The sequence below is a fragment of the Gadus macrocephalus genome, chromosome 6 (genome assembly GCF_031168955.1).
Source record: "Gadus macrocephalus chromosome 6, ASM3116895v1".
Classification (NCBI taxonomy): Eukaryota; Metazoa; Chordata; class Actinopteri; order Gadiformes; family Gadidae; genus Gadus; species Gadus macrocephalus.
The window spans coordinates 23,990,246-24,012,760 of NC_082387.1; the positions used below are offsets into that span (position 1 = coordinate 23,990,246).

At 42.4% G+C, this 22,515-nt stretch overlaps 2 protein-coding genes and 1 pseudogene across 4 annotated transcripts; all 3 read right to left on the reverse strand.

The window, feature by feature from the left end:
- Positions 1-582: 582 nt before the first annotated feature.
- LOC132460146 (protein lifeguard 1-like) lies at positions 583-10,913 on the reverse strand (annotated as a pseudogene).
- Positions 10,914-11,099: 186 nt separating this feature from the next.
- LOC132460140 (zymogen granule membrane protein 16-like) lies at positions 11,100-21,310 on the reverse strand. 3 transcript variants are annotated; one of them, XM_060055190.1, is made up of 6 exons: positions 21,276-21,310; positions 13,344-13,396; positions 12,638-12,761; positions 12,209-12,308; positions 11,978-12,070; positions 11,100-11,866 (listed from the first exon to the last, which is right to left on the reverse strand). In XM_060055190.1, exons 1-6 carry the CDS (start codon positions 21,293-21,295, stop codon positions 11,729-11,731), a joined length of 528 nt encoding a protein of 175 aa, XP_059911173.1. In that variant the 5' UTR covers positions 21,296-21,310; the 3' UTR covers positions 11,100-11,728. The 3 variants fall into 3 exon arrangements, with proteins under 3 accessions (XP_059911173.1, XP_059911175.1, XP_059911176.1); XM_060055192.1 differs by lacking the exon at positions 21,276-21,310 and adding an exon at positions 13,502-13,638; XM_060055193.1 differs by lacking the exon at positions 21,276-21,310 and adding an exon at positions 13,524-13,561.
- On the reverse strand, positions 19,272-21,488 carry LOC132460143 (zymogen granule membrane protein 16-like). Its single transcript, XM_060055198.1, has 6 exons — positions 21,298-21,488; positions 21,118-21,170; positions 20,235-20,358; positions 19,846-19,945; positions 19,602-19,694; positions 19,272-19,499 (listed from the first exon to the last, which is right to left on the reverse strand). Exons 2-6 carry the CDS (start codon positions 21,167-21,169, stop codon positions 19,356-19,358), a joined length of 513 nt encoding a protein of 170 aa, XP_059911181.1. The 5' UTR covers position 21,170; positions 21,298-21,488; the 3' UTR covers positions 19,272-19,355.
- Between the last annotated feature and the right edge of the window lie 1,027 nt (positions 21,489-22,515).

Genomic DNA, 22,515 nt, shown 5'->3' on the forward strand with positions numbered 1-22,515 from the left:
TTATGAATTCAAGTTTATTCAATAAATGATAAATGGAGATTTTGTGGTTGGATGTAGTTATTATTCAAATAAAGTCATTGCTAAATAATAACCAGCACTTATTGTATCTTGAGTTCATTGATACAGTAATTAATATAACTTAATAAAGGGTGCATATTTTAAATGTGGCATCATTTTATTTGTTTATTATAATGGGGAATGAGCATTTGTGAAGCGTCAACTGGAATTGTAGTAAAAACCAGGTGACCTCGTTTGAACCGGCGGTTTCGTGATCGGATGCGCTAGATCGGAACACAGGACTGACGTCCACACTTGACACTCTAATGCGAGCTCTGTGGCCGGACTGCTGTTCTGATTACACCTGCCTGCAAAAGATTCTCCCTAAAATAAGCCTGCTGAAGTGGCCCTGGGTGGGAGAGAAGCTCTTATGTTGTTCTTGCTGTTTAAGATGGTATTGCATAGTAAACAAAAAAGCCATTGCATTTGTGTACCCATGCATTGTTGTGTTGAGAGGAGCAGTATCATTTCCTGGCTGGCACAGGAAGGCGGTGTTCCCCATTTCCCTCGCCACAGCATCATAAGTTTGTTTGTGTGTGTGTGTGTGTGTGTGTGTGTGTGTGTGTGTGTGTGTGTGTGTGTGTGTGTGTGTGTGTGTGTGTGTGTGTGTGTGTGTGTGTGTGTGTGTGTGTGTGTAAAAGGGCACGAGTCCTCCGTAAGGATTGTGTGTTCTCCTGTGTATTGCACTTCCGATTGTTCAGATGATTATGATTTTAAAACTGACAAAACTTTTTGTAACCCATTAAGATTTTTCGATTGTAAAGTAACTCATCCTTGAGATGCCGTTTGCACTTTCATAGTTTATACTTGATACATTCCCTCTTTATATGAAAGGGAAAAAAAAGTGTGCTGATGCCAATAAAATGAGTTGAGTTTTATTGAAGGTGGTGTTTTTTTTTCGAGAATTAACATAGGAACGGATGATGGATATTTCTATCCCCATACATTTGCATTAAAGTAAGGGTATGTCACTTTAGCTCCTATGCAATTGTATTAGAAAGTCATTAAAAGTCTGTGATACACATAATGGTAATTCAAGAGCCCCTCAGCTGTCTTCCAGGGGAAAGAGCTGTTCCCTAATGCGGACATCCCCTTTTCGGCTAATGAGCCTTGGTCAAACCGTTCTGCTGTAGTGCAGCGGAATACATGTTGTTTCTACCAAGAGCAGCCTTTAACCAACTAAGCAGAAATATCTGCAATTAGGCAGAGGGATATCTGGGTGGAAAGGCCTACCTGTCCAACAGAACCGTCAGTCAGGGAGAGACAACATTTCTGGAGGGTGAGGGCTTGATGGACACCTGAGTTTGAAGGGACCGTATTGGGAAACTGCATTGAAATCCCAGATGCAGGGTTTCCATGTACAGAAAGGTAGGGGAAGGGGAGGGCTGCTTGGCAGGCAAACAGACCAATAACGGCTTTTGCACATAACAAAAACAGCAAAATGTAAGAACAGTATACAATGTTTACATCCATTTTCCCTCTTGACAACCGTGTAATGCATTTTGAATAATTGATCCCACATTCGGCTTTACAGCCACCTATTAGCCATAAGTGTTCCTGGGAATTAATGTATAGAAAGACAGACACCTCCGTGCAGAACACATTAAAGCCATACCATCAAATCACGTAAAAAAAACCCTACCATTATACCCGACGGACAGGGAAAAGTGCCATTGAAGTGAAAACCAGCGTCAGTGCATTGCTCGTCGTTAAACACAAAAGTGCGATAAACGGGAATAAATCTGTTTACGGCGAGATCGATTAAAGATGACCCTGCTTTCGCTAAACACGCATCATTCAAACCCATATCTCTACAGCGTCTCAGCGGGACAGGCCGATGGCTTCCAGCAGTAGCAAGAACAGAGTGAAGATGTCAAGGTACAAGGTGAGGGCGGCGAAAATGTACTCCTCAGGTGAGATCGAGTGCTTCCTGTTCTTCCCCACCATCTGATGGGTGTCCACCACCAAGAACTGGCAAACAGGGAGAGAAAGAGACGAGGATTCAGGAAAACCGTCCTAAATACCTGGTGCAGTACTCCCGCACAGGTAAGGATTCCATTGGTATTCTTATCCTAGCTATCTTTGTTAAATGCAGGGAATGGGTTAACCAAGCGATTTTTAGTGCTTGGAACTTGGTTCTATGGACATCCTTACTGGACCGACAGTGATGTATTGTTGTTCCTCTTCTTCTGATAAATGCACTTATTGATGATGATGAAAGCTCACCACCGCCGTCGGGCGACGCGCAGTCGACTCAACAACAAGAGTTGAAGAGTGTCCTCTTCAATACTTAACACCCACCGGCACGTCTGATCTCTGGCTGAACCTCTTTGCATGGCTTGAAGCTGCTCTTTTGTGGTATGCTTGTCACATCCGAGACGTATCTTCTAGAATGCACTTGAATCGTTCGGGGCAGCGTTTAGTTTTGTGTTTTGAGTGGTACTTACTATGGAGAAGAACAGGGTTCCAATACATGCGTACAATATGTAGAGATACTGGGTAGACAGAGGAAAAAGAGCACAGCTTCAATACAACAGCATATTTCCAGTTGTATTCAAATAGAACTTGAGGCAGTAACCCATGTTCTTCTAGTGGACCAATTATCACTGAGATTCTAATCTGCCAACCATCTGAGTGCTACAGAGTGTTCTCATGCAATACAGTCTTGAATAATGCGTTCATCAATAACATCCCATTCGATAAGTCACTAGCTGGGTACTTTGAAGGAATATTTAATCTTTTCAAATTGGTTTTTATTTTTTTTAATTGCCTGTGCAATTTGTATGTCCGTTGCCGAAATGCTCCCGGAAGCTCTTGTTTGACGTCTATAAGAGAGAGTGACGATGACACCGGAAGAGCTTCTAACGATAGTTGTGCTATTGCTCACTTTGTGTGAGAAAACTGCTGAGCGGATATCTCCTGAGGGCAGATGGATACGTCCTGATGGATAGAAATTAAATCAAGTCTGGCCCCTAGATTTACCTGGGATCTCATTATCGCGCAGAGCAATCCGAAAGACACCAGGGTCCAGACGAAGGCCCACAGACAGCCCCTGAGTGCGGTGAAGTCCCACTGGGGAACACACAGGAGATGAGAGAGAGGAGAAGTTCAGACTAATTATGAAGCGCTACTGGGACATCGTAAGTCTAACTAGGGCTGAACGATTTGGGGAAATAATATAATTGCAAATATTTTGACCAATATTGCGATTGCGATTTAATGTGCGAATAAATCATTCTTTAGTATGACCAACACAACATTGGAAGCAGTCAACCTAAAAACTGCTCTTTCCTTTGGGCCAGGCCGATGTGTTGAAATTAATTTATATCATAAACTTCTTTATTTAACTATTACATTTTCGGTTTCACTTTCCCTTCACCTTGGGGTTAGTATTGTTGGGGGCAGCGGGGCCTTACCTTAGACTGCATGGCAAACACGCTGAGGGAGAAGGACACCAGGGCCGTCGCCCCGATGGCCCAAAGAACTGCTTCTGCTGCAAAGTAGCTATTGATAGAGATGAGGGGACACACACTTTTACACACACACACACATGAACTCACCCACGGCTAGCTAGCACTAGCATAAAAAAAAACGTTTTGCTCCGGATAATATAAATGTTTCTTTCATTTATTATTATGAATCCACAAGTCTCTTTCATGTGAGTGAACCAGAGACCACGCGTTGGATATGCGTGGCATTATACATCCACCGTTGTTCAATTGCTATCACTAAAAGCATCAGTTATGGCATTCTTCTATTAATGGGATAATATGGAATGCATTATCGATGACGGAAGGCATCAAACAGCCAGGCTCATCGAAGCCTGGCTGGAGAAGTAGCCCCAGAAGAAAATGTAGCATTGAGTTTGGTTGAACTCCTACGATTTATTTTGTTGACTTCTTTGCCAAATCGTCAACAACGATATATCACCCAGAGGTGTGTTGGCGTCAATGCTGTTATGGCTTCCTAATCATATGCAAACGTCCCTCTATTTCCTCGCTGCTTCTTTCTCTGAACAGGACAGCTCTGGAGACTTACACTGTCATGCAACCCAGCATCAGACCCATCGCAACGGTCTGAGAGGTAGAGAGAGAGGAACCAATTAGAAATAGCAACAGAGTGAAACAGACGGGCAGGGAAACGGGGAGAGGGCGATGATGTTGAGTGAAAATAAAGGAACCAAACACTACGAGGTGTGATGAGGCAGGCTTACAAACAGGCCCAGGGCGATGTAGTTGAGGGGCACCCGCCGACGGAGGCCAGCGCAGCAGCAGAAGGTGAAGATTATTACTAGAACCTGCACTCTTCAACACACATGTACATACACACACACATACATGAATACACATTTACATACAACCACACATCAATACACACACACACACACACACACACACACACACACACACACACACACACACACACGAACACACACACACACACACACACACACACACACACACACACACACACACACACACACACACACACACACACACACACACGAACACACACACACACACACACACACACACACACACACACACACACACACACACACACACACGAACACACACACACACACACACACACACACACACACACACACACACACACACACACACACATAAATACCCATGTACATAACATACAAAACACACATACATCCAAATGCACACACACACATACACATCAAAATACACACACACACACATACACAAACAAGCTAGCTGTGGGTGGACAGGCACACAGGTACATTGGATTTGATTTGCTTGGGGCCGAGTCTTGATTGGACGAGCACTGCTTACATTGTGAAGTAGGGGAACCAGTAGGTGGACAAGGTAAACTGCCTGAGAGTGTCCCTACAGAAACACAACGATGAGAGACACATTTGAAACTGTTTTATTGATTTGTATATCTCAAACAAGCACAATGATTTCATGCCACTATTTTACATCCTACGATTGGCCCGTAGTCCGTCACAGCCATTACCCAGAGTGAATCAATCTCTGTAGCCAACTGCCGCTGCGTTTGAGTAATAACCAGCGAGGCACTTTGAACCTCAACGGCCGTAAATAACGACAAAAATAAAAATGACTCCAAACCATAATGGCTGCAATCAGATGAATAGTGCTCTTAAAACTTAACGAAAAAAAACAAAACATCCAAAGCTGGTTAGGGGCTGATGGCCACCTGATTGGACAATGGCGTTCTCCGCTCAGATAGAACGGGGGCCGTGCTTCTGGCGGGGCTGACTCACCAGTAGACGAAAGCGCAGATGACCCCCAAGGTAATCAGGAGCTGCATCATCAAGGTCAGGTACACCTTCCGTATGAACCCTGGAGGGAGAGAGACAGGAGGGAGTCAGACAGACCGGAGGAGTCAGACAAGAGGAGGAGTCAGACAGACAGGAGGGAGTCAGACAGACAGGAGGGGTCAGACAGGAGGAGGAGTCAGACAGGAGGAGGAGTCAGACAGGAGGAGGAGTCAGACAGACAGGAGGGAGTCAGACAGACAGGAGGGAGTCAGACAGACAGGAGGAGGAGTCAGACAGACAGGAGGAGTCAGACAGGAGGAGGAGTCAGACAGACAGGAGGGAGTCAGACAGACAGGAGGAGTCAGACAGGAGGAGGAGTCAGACAGGAGGGAGTCAGACAGGAGGAGGAGTCAGACAGACAGGAGGGAGTCAGACAGACAGGAGGAGTCAGACAGGAGGAGGAGTCAGACAGGAGGAGGAGTCAGACAGACAGGAGGAGTCAGACAGACAGGAGGAGTCAGACAGGAGGAGTCAGACAGACAGGAGGAGTCAGACAGGAGGAGGAGTCAGACAGACAGGAGGGAGTCAGACAGACAGGAGGAGTCAGACAGGAGGAGAGAGTCAGACAGGCGGACAGGTCGACAGATAAGACAGATCATCAACAGCATAATACCAATACAAATAATACCGTTAATACTAATGATATGTATATTAATACTACTACTAATAATAATAATAATATAATACTAATACTGCTACCTATACTAATACTAAGATAAGAGTGGGCTAGGAGGAGGAGTGACAGAAGAGAGCCACACGAGAGATGGAGAAAAACGGATAAACAGAACAGGTGCAAGAGAGACGCGCGGTCCATATCGGGCAGCAGTTTATTACCATAAACGTGTTGAGCTATGTATTGAAAGGGGGGGGCTGACGGTAAGAAGCCAGGGAACCATTTTCAATTTCAAATCAATTTCGAGGAAACACAGTCACACAAATGAAGGGGTAAACATTGGCTTCTGTGGTCCAGTCACACACTCAGGGACGAGTGCTGCCCATACTAAAAGACCCCCCCCTCTCCACCCACTCTTCCCCCCCCCCCCCCTCTCTCCCACCTCACTCCTCCCCCCTCTCTCTCTCTCTCTGCCCCCCCCACCCCCTCTCTCTCTCTCCCCCCTCCACCTCTCCCCCCCTCTCTCCCCCCTCTCTCTCCCCCCGCCCCTGCCCCGGCAATCTCTCGGGTTACCCTCCCCCCCCCCCGCCCGCACCCCCCCCCCCCCCCCCTCCCCCATCACCTCTTCTCACTCCCGTGTCGCTGAAGCAGTTCTCCTCCTCCCCCTCCTCCCCCTCCGCCTCCACCCAGTACTCGGGGGGGTTGTCGGGGGACTGCGCGCCCCCGTACGGTGCCTGGCCCTGGGGGTACGCCGCGTTGTCGTAGCCTCCCGGGGGGTACACCACCGCGATGCCGGACTTCTGCGCCTCCAAATGCGCCTGGGGAAGGGGGGGGGGGGGGGGGCGGAGCAGAGCTGGGTGAGGCGGGTGAGGTTAGGGTGGGGGGGTCAGGGGTCGGACCCCATGCTGGGTGGAGGACTTGGGGATCACCGTAGGAACTGAGTTAACGTGAATGTGTGGAGGATAGGATTCTCCGCTGGGGTGCTGCTCTCATGTTCAGTCTTACATTCAGTGGACGCATGCATACCAGACACATATAATATATAACTATATATATATAAATATATACATCGTTTTTTTTATAATTAGTATTTTCCAATACTAATTATCGGGCTTTTCCCACACATGACATTTAATATGACGTCAGAGAAAACAAAACACCGGACACACACTAACACAAAACCAAAGTCAGCAACAATTCCTGAGTAGTTTTAACATCTCAAGCTTCTGTGGATATTTAATTGAGCCATGATTTAAAAGAATAAAGTGTGGAGGCAGATCTCGCATGTATCAAGGATTGACCCCTGAAGGCCAAGGTTACCGTTCGGCCAGGGATGGTTTTAATTTGGAGGTGTACAATATGTTCTGGGAGAGACACATATAATATCTAACTATGTATATATAAATATATACTTCGTTTTTTTTATAATTAGTATTTTTCCAATTTGAGAGTTTATGTATACGAATGTTTTTACTAGTTGTACTTTGATTTATGGTTTCGTTTTTGTCATTACGCAACCAAATTATCTATCACAATCAATTGGTCATGTAGGTCTGCACACACCGATGCAAGTTGACATTTGTACTACTTTGTACTACTACCAGACACCCTACTACAAACCAGCCTCTCCCTCTCTTTATATCTCTGTCTCTCTCTACCACTCTCGTTCTCTTTATTGATTTTATCAGCATCCTTGGAGTGATTATGGTCTGGGATTGAATTGATATGATTCTACAGGTTTATTGGGAGTGGCGGTAACTTATGTATGAGATCTTCGCTGTCGGTACAGAAAGGATGTTCATAGAACCAAGTGCAAGTTCCACAATTGATAATCGTTAATCAATTCCCCGTATTACAGACATGATAGCAGCTGCTGCAGTTGCTACACAGTTAAGTGCTACAATACAATACAATACAATACACTACAATACAGTGTACAATTGTGGTCAGAAGAGCAAAGGTGGCTATGCAGAGTCGAGGTGAACTCTGAACAGGTGAGTCTTCGGAAGATATGTACATCAAATATGTACATCATTTATAAAATGTCTCCAAAATAGTGTTAACGTCCAGTTTATGTCGTTTTTGGTAAACTCTAGAGGGCCTAAATTGTAGAACATTGTCTGTAAGTGTTTTAAATGAACACCACGTAGACTCTATACACTGATTGAAATCCTCTTGTGCAAGCCTCATCCACTCTTAGGGAGAATTTCACCGTAACGAATCGGGAAAATAGGTGAAACTCCCCCCCTTTCTGTCTTCGGTTTCCTGCCCAGGCTGATGCCGTCTCCTCCGAGATCACTCACCTCATAGCCAATTTGGTAAGGCCTGGCGGAACCGAAGCCTGCGTAGTACGGCGGTGGATTGAACCCATAGTCGTTTCTAACTCCGTAGACTTTGGGCTCCATTCCGACAGAATCCTCGCGGCAGAAGATGCTCCACGCACGAGCTACAATGAATACAGATTATGTCAGCCACACCTCAGTATTATTTACTGTCCTGTTATACAAGATGCATCTTCCTTGGGCGACGCGCATTGTGGCTATGACTTTGATTAACTGTGGATTGACGAATCAGTAAATGAAGACGTAAGACAGATGATAAGGCAGATAGGAAACACTCTGATATTTACGTAGCGTCAGCATGGCTTGAGGTTCACAGGGAAAGCGCTGTATCATATTTACAGATATTGTGTAAGTTATTTCATGGTTTAAGTACACCATTGAACTGAGGACATGCAGGTGTCATCAACAGATATTATTTTACACTAAAATGGATTCTACCGAGAAGTCAAAGTATCGCGTGAAATGTTTTATCGCATTACTTGATCGGCTATAATAGTCCACCATCAATTTAACAATGCTGTGGTCAGATACACTGCAAACTCAAAATGAAACAGCCAAACTCGTCAACATCAAGCCTTTGCATTAGAATAGTCCAACATAGCCAGTAATGGTTCTTCACTTTCCACAGAGAAAGCACTGGAAACAAATAAATCCGACCTATGACTTTTTGCTAATAACAGTGACCTTCCATGAGGCATGACACCTTCTCTCAATCTCGCCTGTATAGTATCTCACACACTGAACCTGAAACGGTGCAATAAAAGTACCATTCCCCTTACAAAATACCCCATCCTTATCATATTTAAATATCACTTTAGGCACTACTGTCATACGATATATGAATAAATAAAAAGGTTTTTAATAATGCGTTAACAAAGTCACCTACTTACCTGCGGTCTGACAGGGAATTAAGCCTAGCTCCTCTTCCTAGACTGTGTGTGTGTGTGTGTGTGTGTGCGTGTGTGTGTGTGTGTGTGTGTGTGTGTGTGTGTGTGTGTGTGTGTGTGTGTGTGTGTGTGTGCGTGCGTGCGTGTGTGCGTGTGTGTGTGTGTGTGTGTGCGTGTGTGTGTGTGTGTGTGTGTGTGTGTGTGTGTGTGTGTGTGTGTGTGTGTGTGTGTGTGTGTGTGTGTGTGTGTGCGTGTGTGTGTGTGTGTGTGTGTGTGTGTGGCCTCAGGGGCCAAAGTCTACCCGCTATCAGTCCTCTCCCACAGACAAAGGAGGACTTCTGCTCGGGGGGGAGAGAGGATGTACCCTTCATTAGGCTGAATGGGGGTATTAAGAAGACATTTTTAACGTTAAAGGGGACCTATTATGCTTTTCGACTTTTATGACCTATAAACGTTGTTATAATGATTGATAGTCATGTTTAACCATACACAAAAAACGATGTAGATTTTCGGGAAACTCTTCCTCTCATCTGGGCGCTTTCAGCCTTCTCTGTCAACGCTCGGTTTCGTCCTTCTCCGCCCCCTCGCCCCCCTCCTGCCAACCCAACTCCGTTGTGATTGGTTACCTTCCTTGAAGCGCGCGCGCGGGCAGATTTGACCCGGCATATGGGGGCGCGGCAGGAGCGCCTCTACGTAGATGATTTCCCGGAAATGTGAACAAGTGAATCGCAAACGTTGTCCCGAGTGTTTAGCGCTCTGCTGCACAGCCACCCCAGACCGTCAGCGGGGAATACGTCGAAATGCATGTACGTCATTATTTGACACTTTAGTATGGTTAAACATGACTATCAATCATTATAACAACGTTTATAGGTCATAAAAGTCAAAAAAGCATAATAGGTCCCCGTTAACGCCTGAAACCGACTGAAACCGTAAACCATGACGTCATCGCCCCACCCCTCGACCCTCTAGCCAATGACAGATCATGTCACTTGTTGGGTTGCTAAGCCATTATTTATTGAGACTGTTGACTGACTATTTGTTTGTGTTGTTAGTGGTTCGGGGGGCAGCCTTTATGCGCATGCTCGCCTCTTCTTATTTAATTTTCGTCTGCATTTCTGCAGCAGAAGCAGCGCCCCTTATGGGCCTGGCATGTGTACTACAGCGTTTCTACAGATCTACCCGGTTTCGCTTGACTCCGTCTTTACGGAGATACTCCGAAACCGGATAGATCGAAACCGAAACGGTTTCGCCCGTTTCGGCTTTGTTTGGACGGGGCCTAAATGGAGCAAGGTGGCGTTGTTGTGTCAGAGCAAAGTGTCCCCTCCCGCTCCATCTTATGTCAACGAAGATTCTGATGGGGTTTTCTATTTTTTTTTTTTATTCTCTTAGCTACAAACCCACACATTTTCTTTACACATGTATTTTTGTACCGCAATTATCGACTGAGGAAGTTTGGATCGAAACAGAACAGAACAGGAAGAGAGTAGAAGGAAGTTCGGAGGGCGGTTTGGACCGTAGTGGTGCGGTTCCATGGCGTCGTTTATTACCGCGGTTAATCATTGACGGAGCCCTGGCCGCGTAGGGCCCTCCATCACCCAGTCCGCTAAACGGACTGATTCCTTCATTAATTTACGTAACTGGGAATAAAATAATGATCAGGCATGAGTCGTGTCTGGTTGGCAAATACCGAGAATGAAGACGGAAGGTCTAGGATTGTGATGTGGTGACTAATGGCGTCCATCTTGTCGGTTGATGTCTAGCCCGGTGTGAATATAGGCGAGATTGAGAGAAGGTGTAATGCCTCATGGATGGTCACTGTTATTAGCAAAAGGTCATAGGTCGGATTTATTTGTTTCCAGTGCTTTTGAGTCTTTTAAGCCTTACATTTTTGAGATGCCATTATCTTTTTATTGATTTTCCACACATGACATTTAATATGACGTCAGAGAAACCAAAAACACCAGACACACACTAACACAAAACCAAGGTCAGCAACAATTCCTTAGTAGTTTTAACATCTCAAGCTTCTGTGGATATTTAATTGAGCCATGATTTAAAAGAATAAAGTGTCGAGGCAGATCTCACATGTATCAAGGATTGACCCCTGAAGGCAAAGGTTTGCCGTTCGGCCAGGGATGGTTTTAATTTGGAGGTGTACAATATGTTCTGGGAGAAGGATCGATCGTTGATGCGATCATCAGGATTTCTTGAAGACAACAAAATATTTGATCAAACTTTTGGTAACTTTAATAAGCCTTGAGTTCAATTTAGAGACTAGCGTATAGATACAATTATTAGTAGTTAGGATTTAGTTTGCAACATAGGAATGAAGCCTCAACCATTACTACCAACATAAGTGAAGAGGTCTAACCACACGCACCTCATAACTCATCCGGGTTTTGATTCCAATCCCACCACAGAAACAAAGATCTGATTATGCTTATTGTGTTCTATTGCTTAATAGGAAAACTTCAGAACTCAAAAGTCGGATGTACTTTTAAGCATTTGGTTAGGAAGTACTATTTCCATAACCCTCCGGGGCTAAGCCCCAATGGGCTCCCAGTGATGTGATCCCAGCGCTGTTGAACCGCCCACTCAAAATCCGGAGCTCCGCCTCCGCATGCTCGGGGTAAAAGTTGAAGGACTTCTGCAAAAACAGAAGAAAAAAAAAGGAAGCAATTCAGACATAAATAAAATATCAATAAGTCAATTGTAAAAGGATAAGAATGAACAGAGAAATAAATTAATGAAAGAGAACCAGAACTGGCTGGCCTGCGATGAGAGAACGTCCTCTGCTTGTCACAAAAATCAACTGATAGATGTAGTTGGATGTGTGGTATTTTCCAGACACCTGTAATATTAACATTGTTATGCATTGTTATGATAGTAAAACAGTTGTGTAAAGTACAGTGATAAGGCCTTTATGAAAAATATACAAATGGTTCGCAGGACAATGATTGACAAGGACATATTAGAGACACATTTTAACCTGAGTAATTGTCTCTCCTTCAAATAGGTCCAATCTCAGTGGGGCGTGGACCACACGACCAATAGCACGGTCCCACCTGGTGCCGTAACGCAACTGGAAACTAGAAGAACAACATGGGAACACTGTGTCAAAAGTTTAACAGCATAAAATAACCACGCAAAGGGACACCCACGCACAAACACACACTTTACGAATCAATTATGTTGTAAAATAATAATAACAATAATCATTCAAGTTTTAACTACAAAAATCATATTAATCACAATAAAAAGGGGAGGGGATTTCCAAAACTAAGGTTAAGTCTAGGGTACAAATTCTTGACCAGGAGGAGCAGAGGATCAAACTGACCCTGCCTCCATTTTGCCAGACAAGCTGCTCTCTGTGGTCATCTAGCGTAGATGTAGTCAGACTGAGAGGTACAGGTCATACCCGGTAATGTAATTTCCAGGGTGCTCCCAGACTTTCACGCCTGTGATGCTTCCTTCTCCTGAGGTCACGAAGGGAGTTCCACTACCTGATCCAAGGGCTGGAGAGTAGGAGTAGTACTCATTGGCTGAAGATAATGAGAGAAGGACAATATATAGCTTAGCATAGCTTCAGTATAATATATGTGACATAAGTACATGCACCGACGGGAACATTTTTTTAGCAACTAATAAAACAACACAAATAATTGCAGTTCTTCCTTCCATCTGGAATTTCAGCTGATTGTTATCAGCTGACTGTTATCAGCTGATTCATGACCAATGGAGAGACTATCCAGTCCAACCAGTCATCGGTATGGACCAGGGTACTGGCCAAAAGCCAGCTCAAAGAGAAAGCTTTCAAAACAGACGTGGCCGTCACACAGTGAAGTAGGAGAGTGTTCACGTGTACGAGCAAAGTGGTCTGTAACAGAGTTAGTAATAACAATAATAAAAAATAAAATAATATTAATAATTATTCCTGTTCCTACACCTTGAACATCTGACCCATGAAAACAAATGGCTAGAGGAAGACTATCAGACATCCAGTCAAAGTTCAAAGTTAAGTAGCATGGAGTACCGACTTGCTTTCCTCCAGAGAAAGCTTTCAAAAAAACCGATAAACATATTGGTAAAGTGTACTGAAACAGCAGGAAGGATCGATTACTTACGTTTTGCCAGGCAGGCAACCCAAGCCGCCGCAAACAACAGGACAGAGAGCATCCTAGATTAAAGAACAGTGAGCTGTTAAACTAAAACCTTCTCATTTGTATCAACGTCAGGGCAAATAAAGTATGCAACTACAAATTGTAAAAGATCCCAACCATACCTGTTGAACATCACAGCCGTACCTGTGAGCTGCTTCGAAGCATTTGGTTACCGCCTAACCTGTGTGTCTGACTTAAATATACTTCCCAAACAATGCTGTCATCATTTCAGCATTCTTTGATGACTGTCTGATAGAAAAAAATGAACCAGATTCTCCTCTGCAAAAATAGCAGCATACTTCTCAATCAGCCCCTCCTCTCTCTTCCAGAGTTGGGCTGGATGGTATTTGTTAAGCCATCCTTTACTGCAGTAGCCCCAGTACCCACATAAACTCCTCATAAATTGCCATAACATCTACGTTTATGAACTTCTGTCAAAGAACCCAACAAACGAGGATTTCAAAATGTGTATGAAATCCCTTATTACGACCTTGCACTATGAATTGGAAAACTGAGCGGTAAGCCGTTCACTCTCTAGGTCTGCTGGAGTGGGTTGTGCGGTTAAGTGTATTAACAACACAGACACAAACCAAATCCCACCAATAATCACTTCTAGAAGAATAAGAGTGTAATATAACATTTAAATTATGAATTCAAGTGTATTCAATCAATGAAAAATTGAGATTTTTGTGGTTGGATGTAGTTATTATTCAAATAAAGTCATTGCTAAATAATAACCAGCACTTATTGTATCTTGAGTTCATTGATACAGTAATTAATAAAGTTAAATAAACGATGCATATTTTAAATGTGCCATAATTTTATTTGTTTATTATTATGGGGAATGAGCATTTGTGAAGCGTCAACTGGAATTGTAGTAAAAACCATGGTGACCTCGGTTGAACCTAATGGGAGCTCTGTGGCCGGACTGCTGTTTTGATTACACCTGCCTGCAAAATAATCTCCCTAAAATAAGCCTGTTGAAGTGGCCCTGGGTGGGAGAGAAGCCCTTATGTTGTACAGTGGTTGCAAGACAAATGCTAAAAAATTAAAAAATACTTCACATTTGTGTAGTCCTGCATTGTTGTGTTGAGAGAAACAACATCATTTCCTTACTGGCACGGGGAGGCGGAGTTCCCCAACCCTTTGACATGTTTCACCCAAATGCCCGCCCACAAGGTGGGCGGGCATTTGTCCAGGAAATGGACATCAGTCCGGGAAATGGAATGGAATGCAGCAAAACCTGCTGTGGCTGGGTTTTAAATTTGCCTGCATCTCAAATTATGAGAAAGAGGATAAGAGCCGTGTGTGTATTTATTTGGAGTTCTGAGTTTAAAGTCAGAACTCTGAGATTGAAGTCAGAATTGTGACTTTAATCTTAGAATTAGATTAAAGTGATTTTCATAGTCTTTGGTTCGTTACAGGTAGCCTACCCATAATTCTGACTTTAATCTCAGAATTCTGACTTCGATGTTAGAATTCTGACTTTATTCTCAGACTTCTGATATTCATGTCAGAATTCTGACTTTATGCTCAGAATTCTGATTTAATTTCAGAATTCTGATTTTAAACTCAGAATTCTGAGTTTAGGAGCTGCACAGCATCTGAGCTGAAAAGACAGTGTAGCAAAAAAAGAACACTCTTCTAATTTAATAAGGAAAACCTTACCTTTTAATGAAATACAAACGTTTCACATGCATTTTAAATTCCTGTTTTGTTGAGTTCTTTATCAGTAGTTCATAAATGTAGATGTTATGGTCATTTATGATGTTTTTTTTATTAATCTGGGTCCCGGGGTGATAAAGTTTGGGCCGGCGCTGGCCGTTTCAGAGCCCTAGGCGACTCGAAATCAACTTGTGCCCTGGACAGGTCTTGCGAGCGGGGGGGGGGGGGGGGGGGGTGCTACGCTGACGGTTTCGGGCCGCCCTGACAATTGCTCCCGCGCCCCCTCGCTTCTCCGTTCGCGTCGTATATTTTAATTGATATATTTTTTAATTAAGGGCGCCACCAGAGGGCGCCCCCAACGCATTTGTCGCCCTAGGCGGTCGCCTAGCTCGCCTATGCCGATCGCCGGCCCTGAGTGTAGGATGGCCACAAACACCACCCAGCCCCACTCTGGGCGAGGGGGGAGGTGGTGTTTGAGAAGCATAATGCTATTTTTGTGCTTTAAGTTTATTCGAATTGAAAGTGAAAGAAAATCTGGTGCTTTTGTTTGCTAGCCAGTCATTTAAAGAATGATAATGGATATAAGCTTTTATTGTTAGGTGTTGACCAAAGGCTTCGAAGTAGCTCACAAGTATGTCTGTGATCTTCAACAGGTATTCTTGTGATCTTTAAAATGTGTTGTTGCATACTATATTTGCCCCGATGTTGATACTAATGAGAATGTTTAGTTTATATAAGAACAGCTCACTGTAATTCTGGTCCACACCTATGAGTGGCTAGACTGGATTGGCTTCTTGCCATGCGTCATAAGTCAGTTGGTCCGATTCCCAGATACAAATTCCATGTTTTGTATTGTTCAATTAGTTGTTTGTTAATTCCCGTTTGGCTGAACAGTTTCTTTGAATCTACAATTACATTTACATGTCAGTGTAAAGCCTTATACTGTACTGAAGCTATGCTAAGCAATATTTGTTCCTCTCTCTTTATCTTCAGCCAATGAGTACTACTCCTACTCTCCAGAACTTGGATCAGGTGGAGGAACTCCCTTCTCGTCCACAGGAGAAGGAAGCATCACAGGCGTGGCAATCTGGGAGCACCCTGGTAATCACATTACTGGGTAAGACATACTGTACCTCTCTGTCTGACTACATCAACAATAGCTTACCACAGAGAGCAGCTTGTCGGGCAAAATGGAGGCATGTCAGTTTGATCCTCTGCTCCTCATGGTCAAGAAATGATACTCTAGACTAGAGCAAGCCTGTTTACTCCTTAACCTCTGCCATGCTGTGAGTTTGTGTCATATTTATGAATAACCACATTTCAGGAAACCCCCTCTCCTATTTAATATGATCTTTATAGTTTTGACTATAAATCATTATTGTTATTATTATGACGGCTATCATTAAATATTCCTATAGTGTGTTTTTATGTGTGTGTTTGCGTGTGTGTTTGTGTGTGTGTGTGTGTGTGTGTGTGTGTGTGTGTGTGTGTGTGTGTGTGTGTGTGTGTGTGTGTGTGTGTGTGTGTGTGTGTGTGTGTGTGTGTGCGTGTGTGTGTGTGTGTGTGTGTGTGTGTGTGTGTGTGTGTGTGTGTGTGGGTGTGTGTGTGTGTGTGCGTGCTGTGATGGAAAATCTACATGTTACGTTCAGGTTCTTCTAAAATGTAAATCTTAGTTTTTCGTGTGATGTAATCTGGTTTCACATTCCATTCTTGGAATCTTGCTATTCTGCAGTGTCTTCTAAAATGTAATTTAGTGTTTCATGTGATGTAATCTGGTTTCACATTCCGTTTCCGTGTTGTATGTAGTTTGGTTTGGGCCTGTTTTACTTGACCCCCTGGGGAGCGTAGAGAAGCAAATAAGGAACAGCCTCAACCACCTTCTTAACCTCTGAAGAAACTTCAATCAATAGATTAACATCTGGTTAACAAAGGCTTTTGGTTTATTGGAGGCCAACTGCCCTCAAGGATCCGATCTAAGTGTATAAAAGCTCCTGACTTTAGCTTCTCAGCGGACTTCTCCCCAGCGTACCTTGAGTATGAAGTAACACGCAAAGAAAAGCTCCCATCTGAGGCCTCAGATTATTGTAATGTATGCCTGTTATGTTGTTTGTTGATGCATGTTGTGATGTATCTTTGTTCGTACTTTTATTACAAATGTATATAACTAGCAATTGCCTGCAAGTATTGTGTGCTTTTTGCATCTAAATATCTCATCTGCTTAGACGCAATATCTGATAGAGAAATTGCCACGACAGTGCGTGCGTGCGTGCGTGCATGCGTGCGTGCGTGCGTGCGTGCGTGCGTGCGTGCGTGCGTGCATGCGTGCGTGCGTGCGTGCGTGCGTGCGTTAATTAATGCACTTGTGCTGTGCTGTTACACGGTTTTCCCATGTTATCTTTTTCTAGTATCCAGTTGCAGCATGGCACTATAGGTGGGCCCATGTTCTCGGTCGCGGCCGCACCAGTGAGCATCAGAGATTGGACCTAATTGAAGGAGAGGCCATTATTCAGGTTAAAGTGCGTCCATCATATGGTCTTGTCAATAAATGTCCTGGCAACCATTGGAACAATTCTCATATAGGCCTTATCACTGTACTTTGCACAACTGTTTTATTTCCATAATAATGATTTGATGGAATTCTGATTAGTGTGTGTTAATATTAAAGTTGTCTGGAAAATACAACCCATAACACTACATCTATCAGTTGATTTTTGTGACCAACAGAGGACGTGTTTTCATCGCAGGCTAGCCAGTTCAGGTTCTCTTTCTTTCTTTTTTTTCCCTGTTCATTCTTATCCATATTTATTTCTATAATGAGTTATCATGTCCGAATTGCTTCCTATTTTATTTTATTTTTCTCTGTTTTTGCAGAAGTCCTTTAACTTTTACCCCAAGCATGCGGAGGCAGAGCTTCTGATTGAGTGGGCGGTTCAATGGCGCTGGGATCACATCACTAGAGCACAATAATCATAATCAGATCTTTGTTTATGTGGAGTGATTGGAAGGAAATCAGGGATGAGTTGTGAGATGGGAAAGTTTAGACCACCTCACTAATGGTGGTGGTAATGGTTTAGGCGTCATTCTTATATTGCAAGTTACTACTAGATAAAACTACGAATTGTATCTATACATTAGTCTCTAAATTGTAAGGGCTGCTAAAGTTAGTCTTCAAGAAATCCTAAGGACTGCCACAACATTCCTCCCACAACTTATTTTACGCCTCCAAATGAAAACCCTGCGTGGCCAAACTGTGTGTGTCTCGTGCTTTGCTTTGTTTGACCTCATATTAAATGTGTGGAAAATCAATAAAATAATAACGAGACCACAAATAATGCAAGGCTTTAAAGACATAATTTGTCACTTTGTCAATATATTTTATTACAAAATCATATGTGGTTTTTATATATAGGCCTAGTTTAATACTAATCTTCACGACAAATTATTATTTTATGATAATCTGCCATGAAGATTTTAATAAAATTGTAATAATCTTCATGGTCTACTGCTTTTTTGTAGGCTACCTATATTTGAAGGATTTCATGCTGCGGAGAGAGTTGTCAAAAATATATATAATTTTTTTTGTAAAGAAAGCACATTTCAAAAGTATATAGATTAAACATTTAGTCTTCTAAGCCTTACGTTCCTTTGGGATCCGATTATTACTTAATTGATTGTCCACACATGACATAGATTATGAGGTCAAAGAAAACCAAAACATGCGACAAACACATCACAAAACCAAAGCCATCAAATATCACTGAGTAGTTTTAAGATCTAAAGCTTATGAGGATATTTAAATATGACTTGAATTGGCCCCATGAACGTGTGGCACAGATAACTCCATGTGTAGAATGTGTATAGTTGATACAATTGTTTTTGTAGAGAATTTGCAGGATGAAATGAAGGAAATGGTACAATTTGCAGAGGGATGGATTTCAATTGGAGGCTTTCAATATGTTCTGGGAGCAACGTTGTTGTGGATGATGCGGCTGTTATGATTTCTTGAACTATTTGATCACTTTGGACCACTTAACACCTTTTTTTACAAATCAAATAATCGAGATAGGCTTACTTTAACTTGAATACGCCTTGAGTTTAATTTAGATACTAGTGCATAGTTAAAATAAGAAGCAGTTAGTTAACATTCGTCAAGTGTTTGTACCATTCCCAACTCACAACTCATCCCTGTGTTCATTCCAATCACTCCACAGAGACAAATATCGGAACATGCTTATCATGCTTTATTGATAAGTGGGATATCATAGAAACTCAAAAGTTGAATCTACTTTTAAACGTGTAGTTCAATTCATTTCATGGTTGGTCTGCCCCTGTGTTGCCCCGTGGATTGACTATCCCCCAATGGGCTCCAAGGGATGTGATCCCTTTGTCGTTGGACCGCCCACTCAACATCCGGAGCTCCGCCCTAGCAAACTTGGGGTAAAAGTTAAAGGACACCTGCAAAAACAGAAAAAAAATGATTCAGACATAAATTAAATATCAATAAGTCAATGCAAAAAAGATAAGAATGAACAGAGAAATAAATAAAGGAAAGAGAACCTGTAATGGCTGGCCTGCGATGAGAGAACGCCCTCTGTTGGTCCTGAAAGTTAACTGATAGATGTAGTCCACGGGGTTGAATTTTCCAGACACCTGTAATATTAACACACAAACATCAAAAGCCATCTCATTGTTATAGTCGTAAAACAGTTGTGCAATGTACAGTGGTGAGGCCCCTATGAGAAATGTAGCAATGGTTGCCAGGACATTGATTGACAAGAACATAGCATAGACGCATTTTAACCTGAACAATGGCCTCTCCTTCAAATAGCTCCATGCTCAGTTCACTGGTGGTGACAATACCAAGAACACTGCCCCAGTTGGCGCCATGACGCAACTGGATACTAGAAATAAAACATGGGAGAACCGTGTAAAAAGTGTAACAGCAGAGAACAAACATCATAATAATCAGGGGGGGTCCTAAAATGACGTTATTCACAAATATGACACAAATTCATAACACGGGAAAGGTTAAGGAATAATCAGTCTTGCTCTAGCATAGAGTATACTTTTTTGAGAAGGAGGAGCTCAGCAGAGGATCAAATTGACATGCATCCATTTTGCCAGACAAGCTCCTCTCTGTGGTAAGCCAGTGTTGATGTAGCCACTGACTGGGAGGTACATATGTCTTACCCAGTTATGTGACTATTAGGAAGCTCCCAGACTTTCACGCCTGTGATACTTCCTTCTCCTTTGGCAGAGAAGGGAGTTCCAGCCCCTAATCCGATGGCTGAAGAGTACGAGGAGAACTCATTGGCTGAAGATAAAGAGAGAGGAACAATCAAGAGCTTAGTCGGCATAGCTTCAGCATGATACATATGATATGAGGACTGACACTGACATGAAAATGTAATTGTAATTTTAAAGAAACAGTGTAACCAAACGGAATAAAAAACAACAACTATAATAAAACAATAAAAAGAATTGCCTTCCATCTGGAATTTGTATCTGAGTATCGGACCCTTTGCTTAATTTTCTTATAGTTTAGAAGCCCAAGATAGTTTCAGTGATATAGTGATATATATTTAATAATTGACTGAGGTGCGAAGTCTGATGTAGTCTCAGGGGATTGACCTCCATTGTAAAATCTTTAAAGTTTTTAAGTAGAATATTTTCAAAAGTATAAAACATTTCAATTAGAAAATTAATAGCGATCAATTCCAAGGTAATCCAGTCCAACCACTCATAGGTCTTGACCAGGATGCTGGCTAATAGCCAGCCCAAAGACAAAGCTTTCAAAACCGTCATGGCCTTCCCACAGTAGTAGATACATATATGAGCAAAGTGTTCTGTAACAGGGTTAGTAATAATAATATAAGTAAAAATAAAATATGAAATAATAATAATTGCAGTTCAACTTCAACTTCTTGAACCTGACCCATGAACAAATGGCTAAAGGAAGATCATCAGTTAAAAGTTAAGAAGCAATGAGTACCGACTAGCAGAGAAGCTTTCACAGAACCGATAAACATATTAGTCAAGTGTTCTGTAACAGCAGGATGGATCCATAACTTACATTGTGCCAGGCAGGCAACCCACGCCGCAGCGAACAAAAGGATAGAGAGCATCCTAGATTGAAGAACAGTGAGCTGTTAAACTAAAACTTCCTCATTAGTATCAACAACGGGGCAAATAAAGTATGCAGCTAGACATTTTTAAAGATCACAACCATACATGTTGAAGATCACAGCCATACCTGTTGATGGGATCTGTGTGATGTTTCAAAGCTTTTGGGTTATTGCCTCACCTGTGGGGGGAACTTAAATAGCTAGCTTATTTTACAACCATTGTTATCTTATCAGCATTCATAAATGAAACATAAATGAAAAATGCTTATGCAAAAGCATAAGCATTTTTTCACTTCGAAAATGTTTGAGATTGTTCAACATGAACAACAAAAGTAAACCAGGAAATAAATGTAAAAATTCGAAGGACCATGGATGTAGTAACGGCCTGCCAATGACAAGTGCCTATAACTATAGACTGCAATGTTACATTCTTTCCTTTGGAAGTTAACTATGGATGATGTCAATGATGGAACTGAGCCTATACGCAATCATGTGAGTTTATCACTCAACGTCATATTTATCGGCACAAGAACTGTTCCAAGCTCAACTTCTTATTATTATAATCCTCTTATTTTACTCAAACAAGAAGAGCCAGGGTCTGCTGCGACGATGCCTCTGTTATATGGGTTTACGTTTCATGAAGAAAGGTCACTGCTCAGTTTTGAAGTTCACAGTTGAAGTTCGTAAGGAAGTGATGAGAAAGGTAACATTACACTCGGCACATTGCTGTGATGTGCATTTTAATGAAATGAAAACATTTCATATGCATTTTAAATTCCTTGTTTGTTGTGTTCTTTATCAGCAGTTCATAAATGGAGGCATTGTGAACATTTAATATGAATTATTGTTCATTTGGGTCCTGGGGAGACTTAGGTGTCGCAGTGAATAAGTTTGGAGACCCCTGCTCTACTGGGCTTTCTCCATCGGCCCGGCTCACGTCGGACACGGGTCCTGTGGAACAAAGTGGTAACCATTTCTCTACAAACTTTGGGACCTAACTTCTTCCACAATGTTTAACCTAGAGACACCATTCCACTTTAAACGGGTATGTTACCTTGGAATTGATCGCTATTAATTTTCTAATTTAAATGTTTTATACTTTTGAAAATATTCTACTTAAAAACTTTAAAGATTTTACAATGGAGGTCAATCCCCTGAGACTACATCAGACTTCGCACCTCGGTCAATTATTAAATATATATCACTATATCACTGAAACTATCTTGGGCTTCTAAACTATATGAAAATTAAGCAATGTGTTTTATTGTTTATTGTAGCCTACTTTATTATTATTATTACCCAACTTTATTGCTTGGACATGGTTGTTGTTGTCATTTTGACAACTC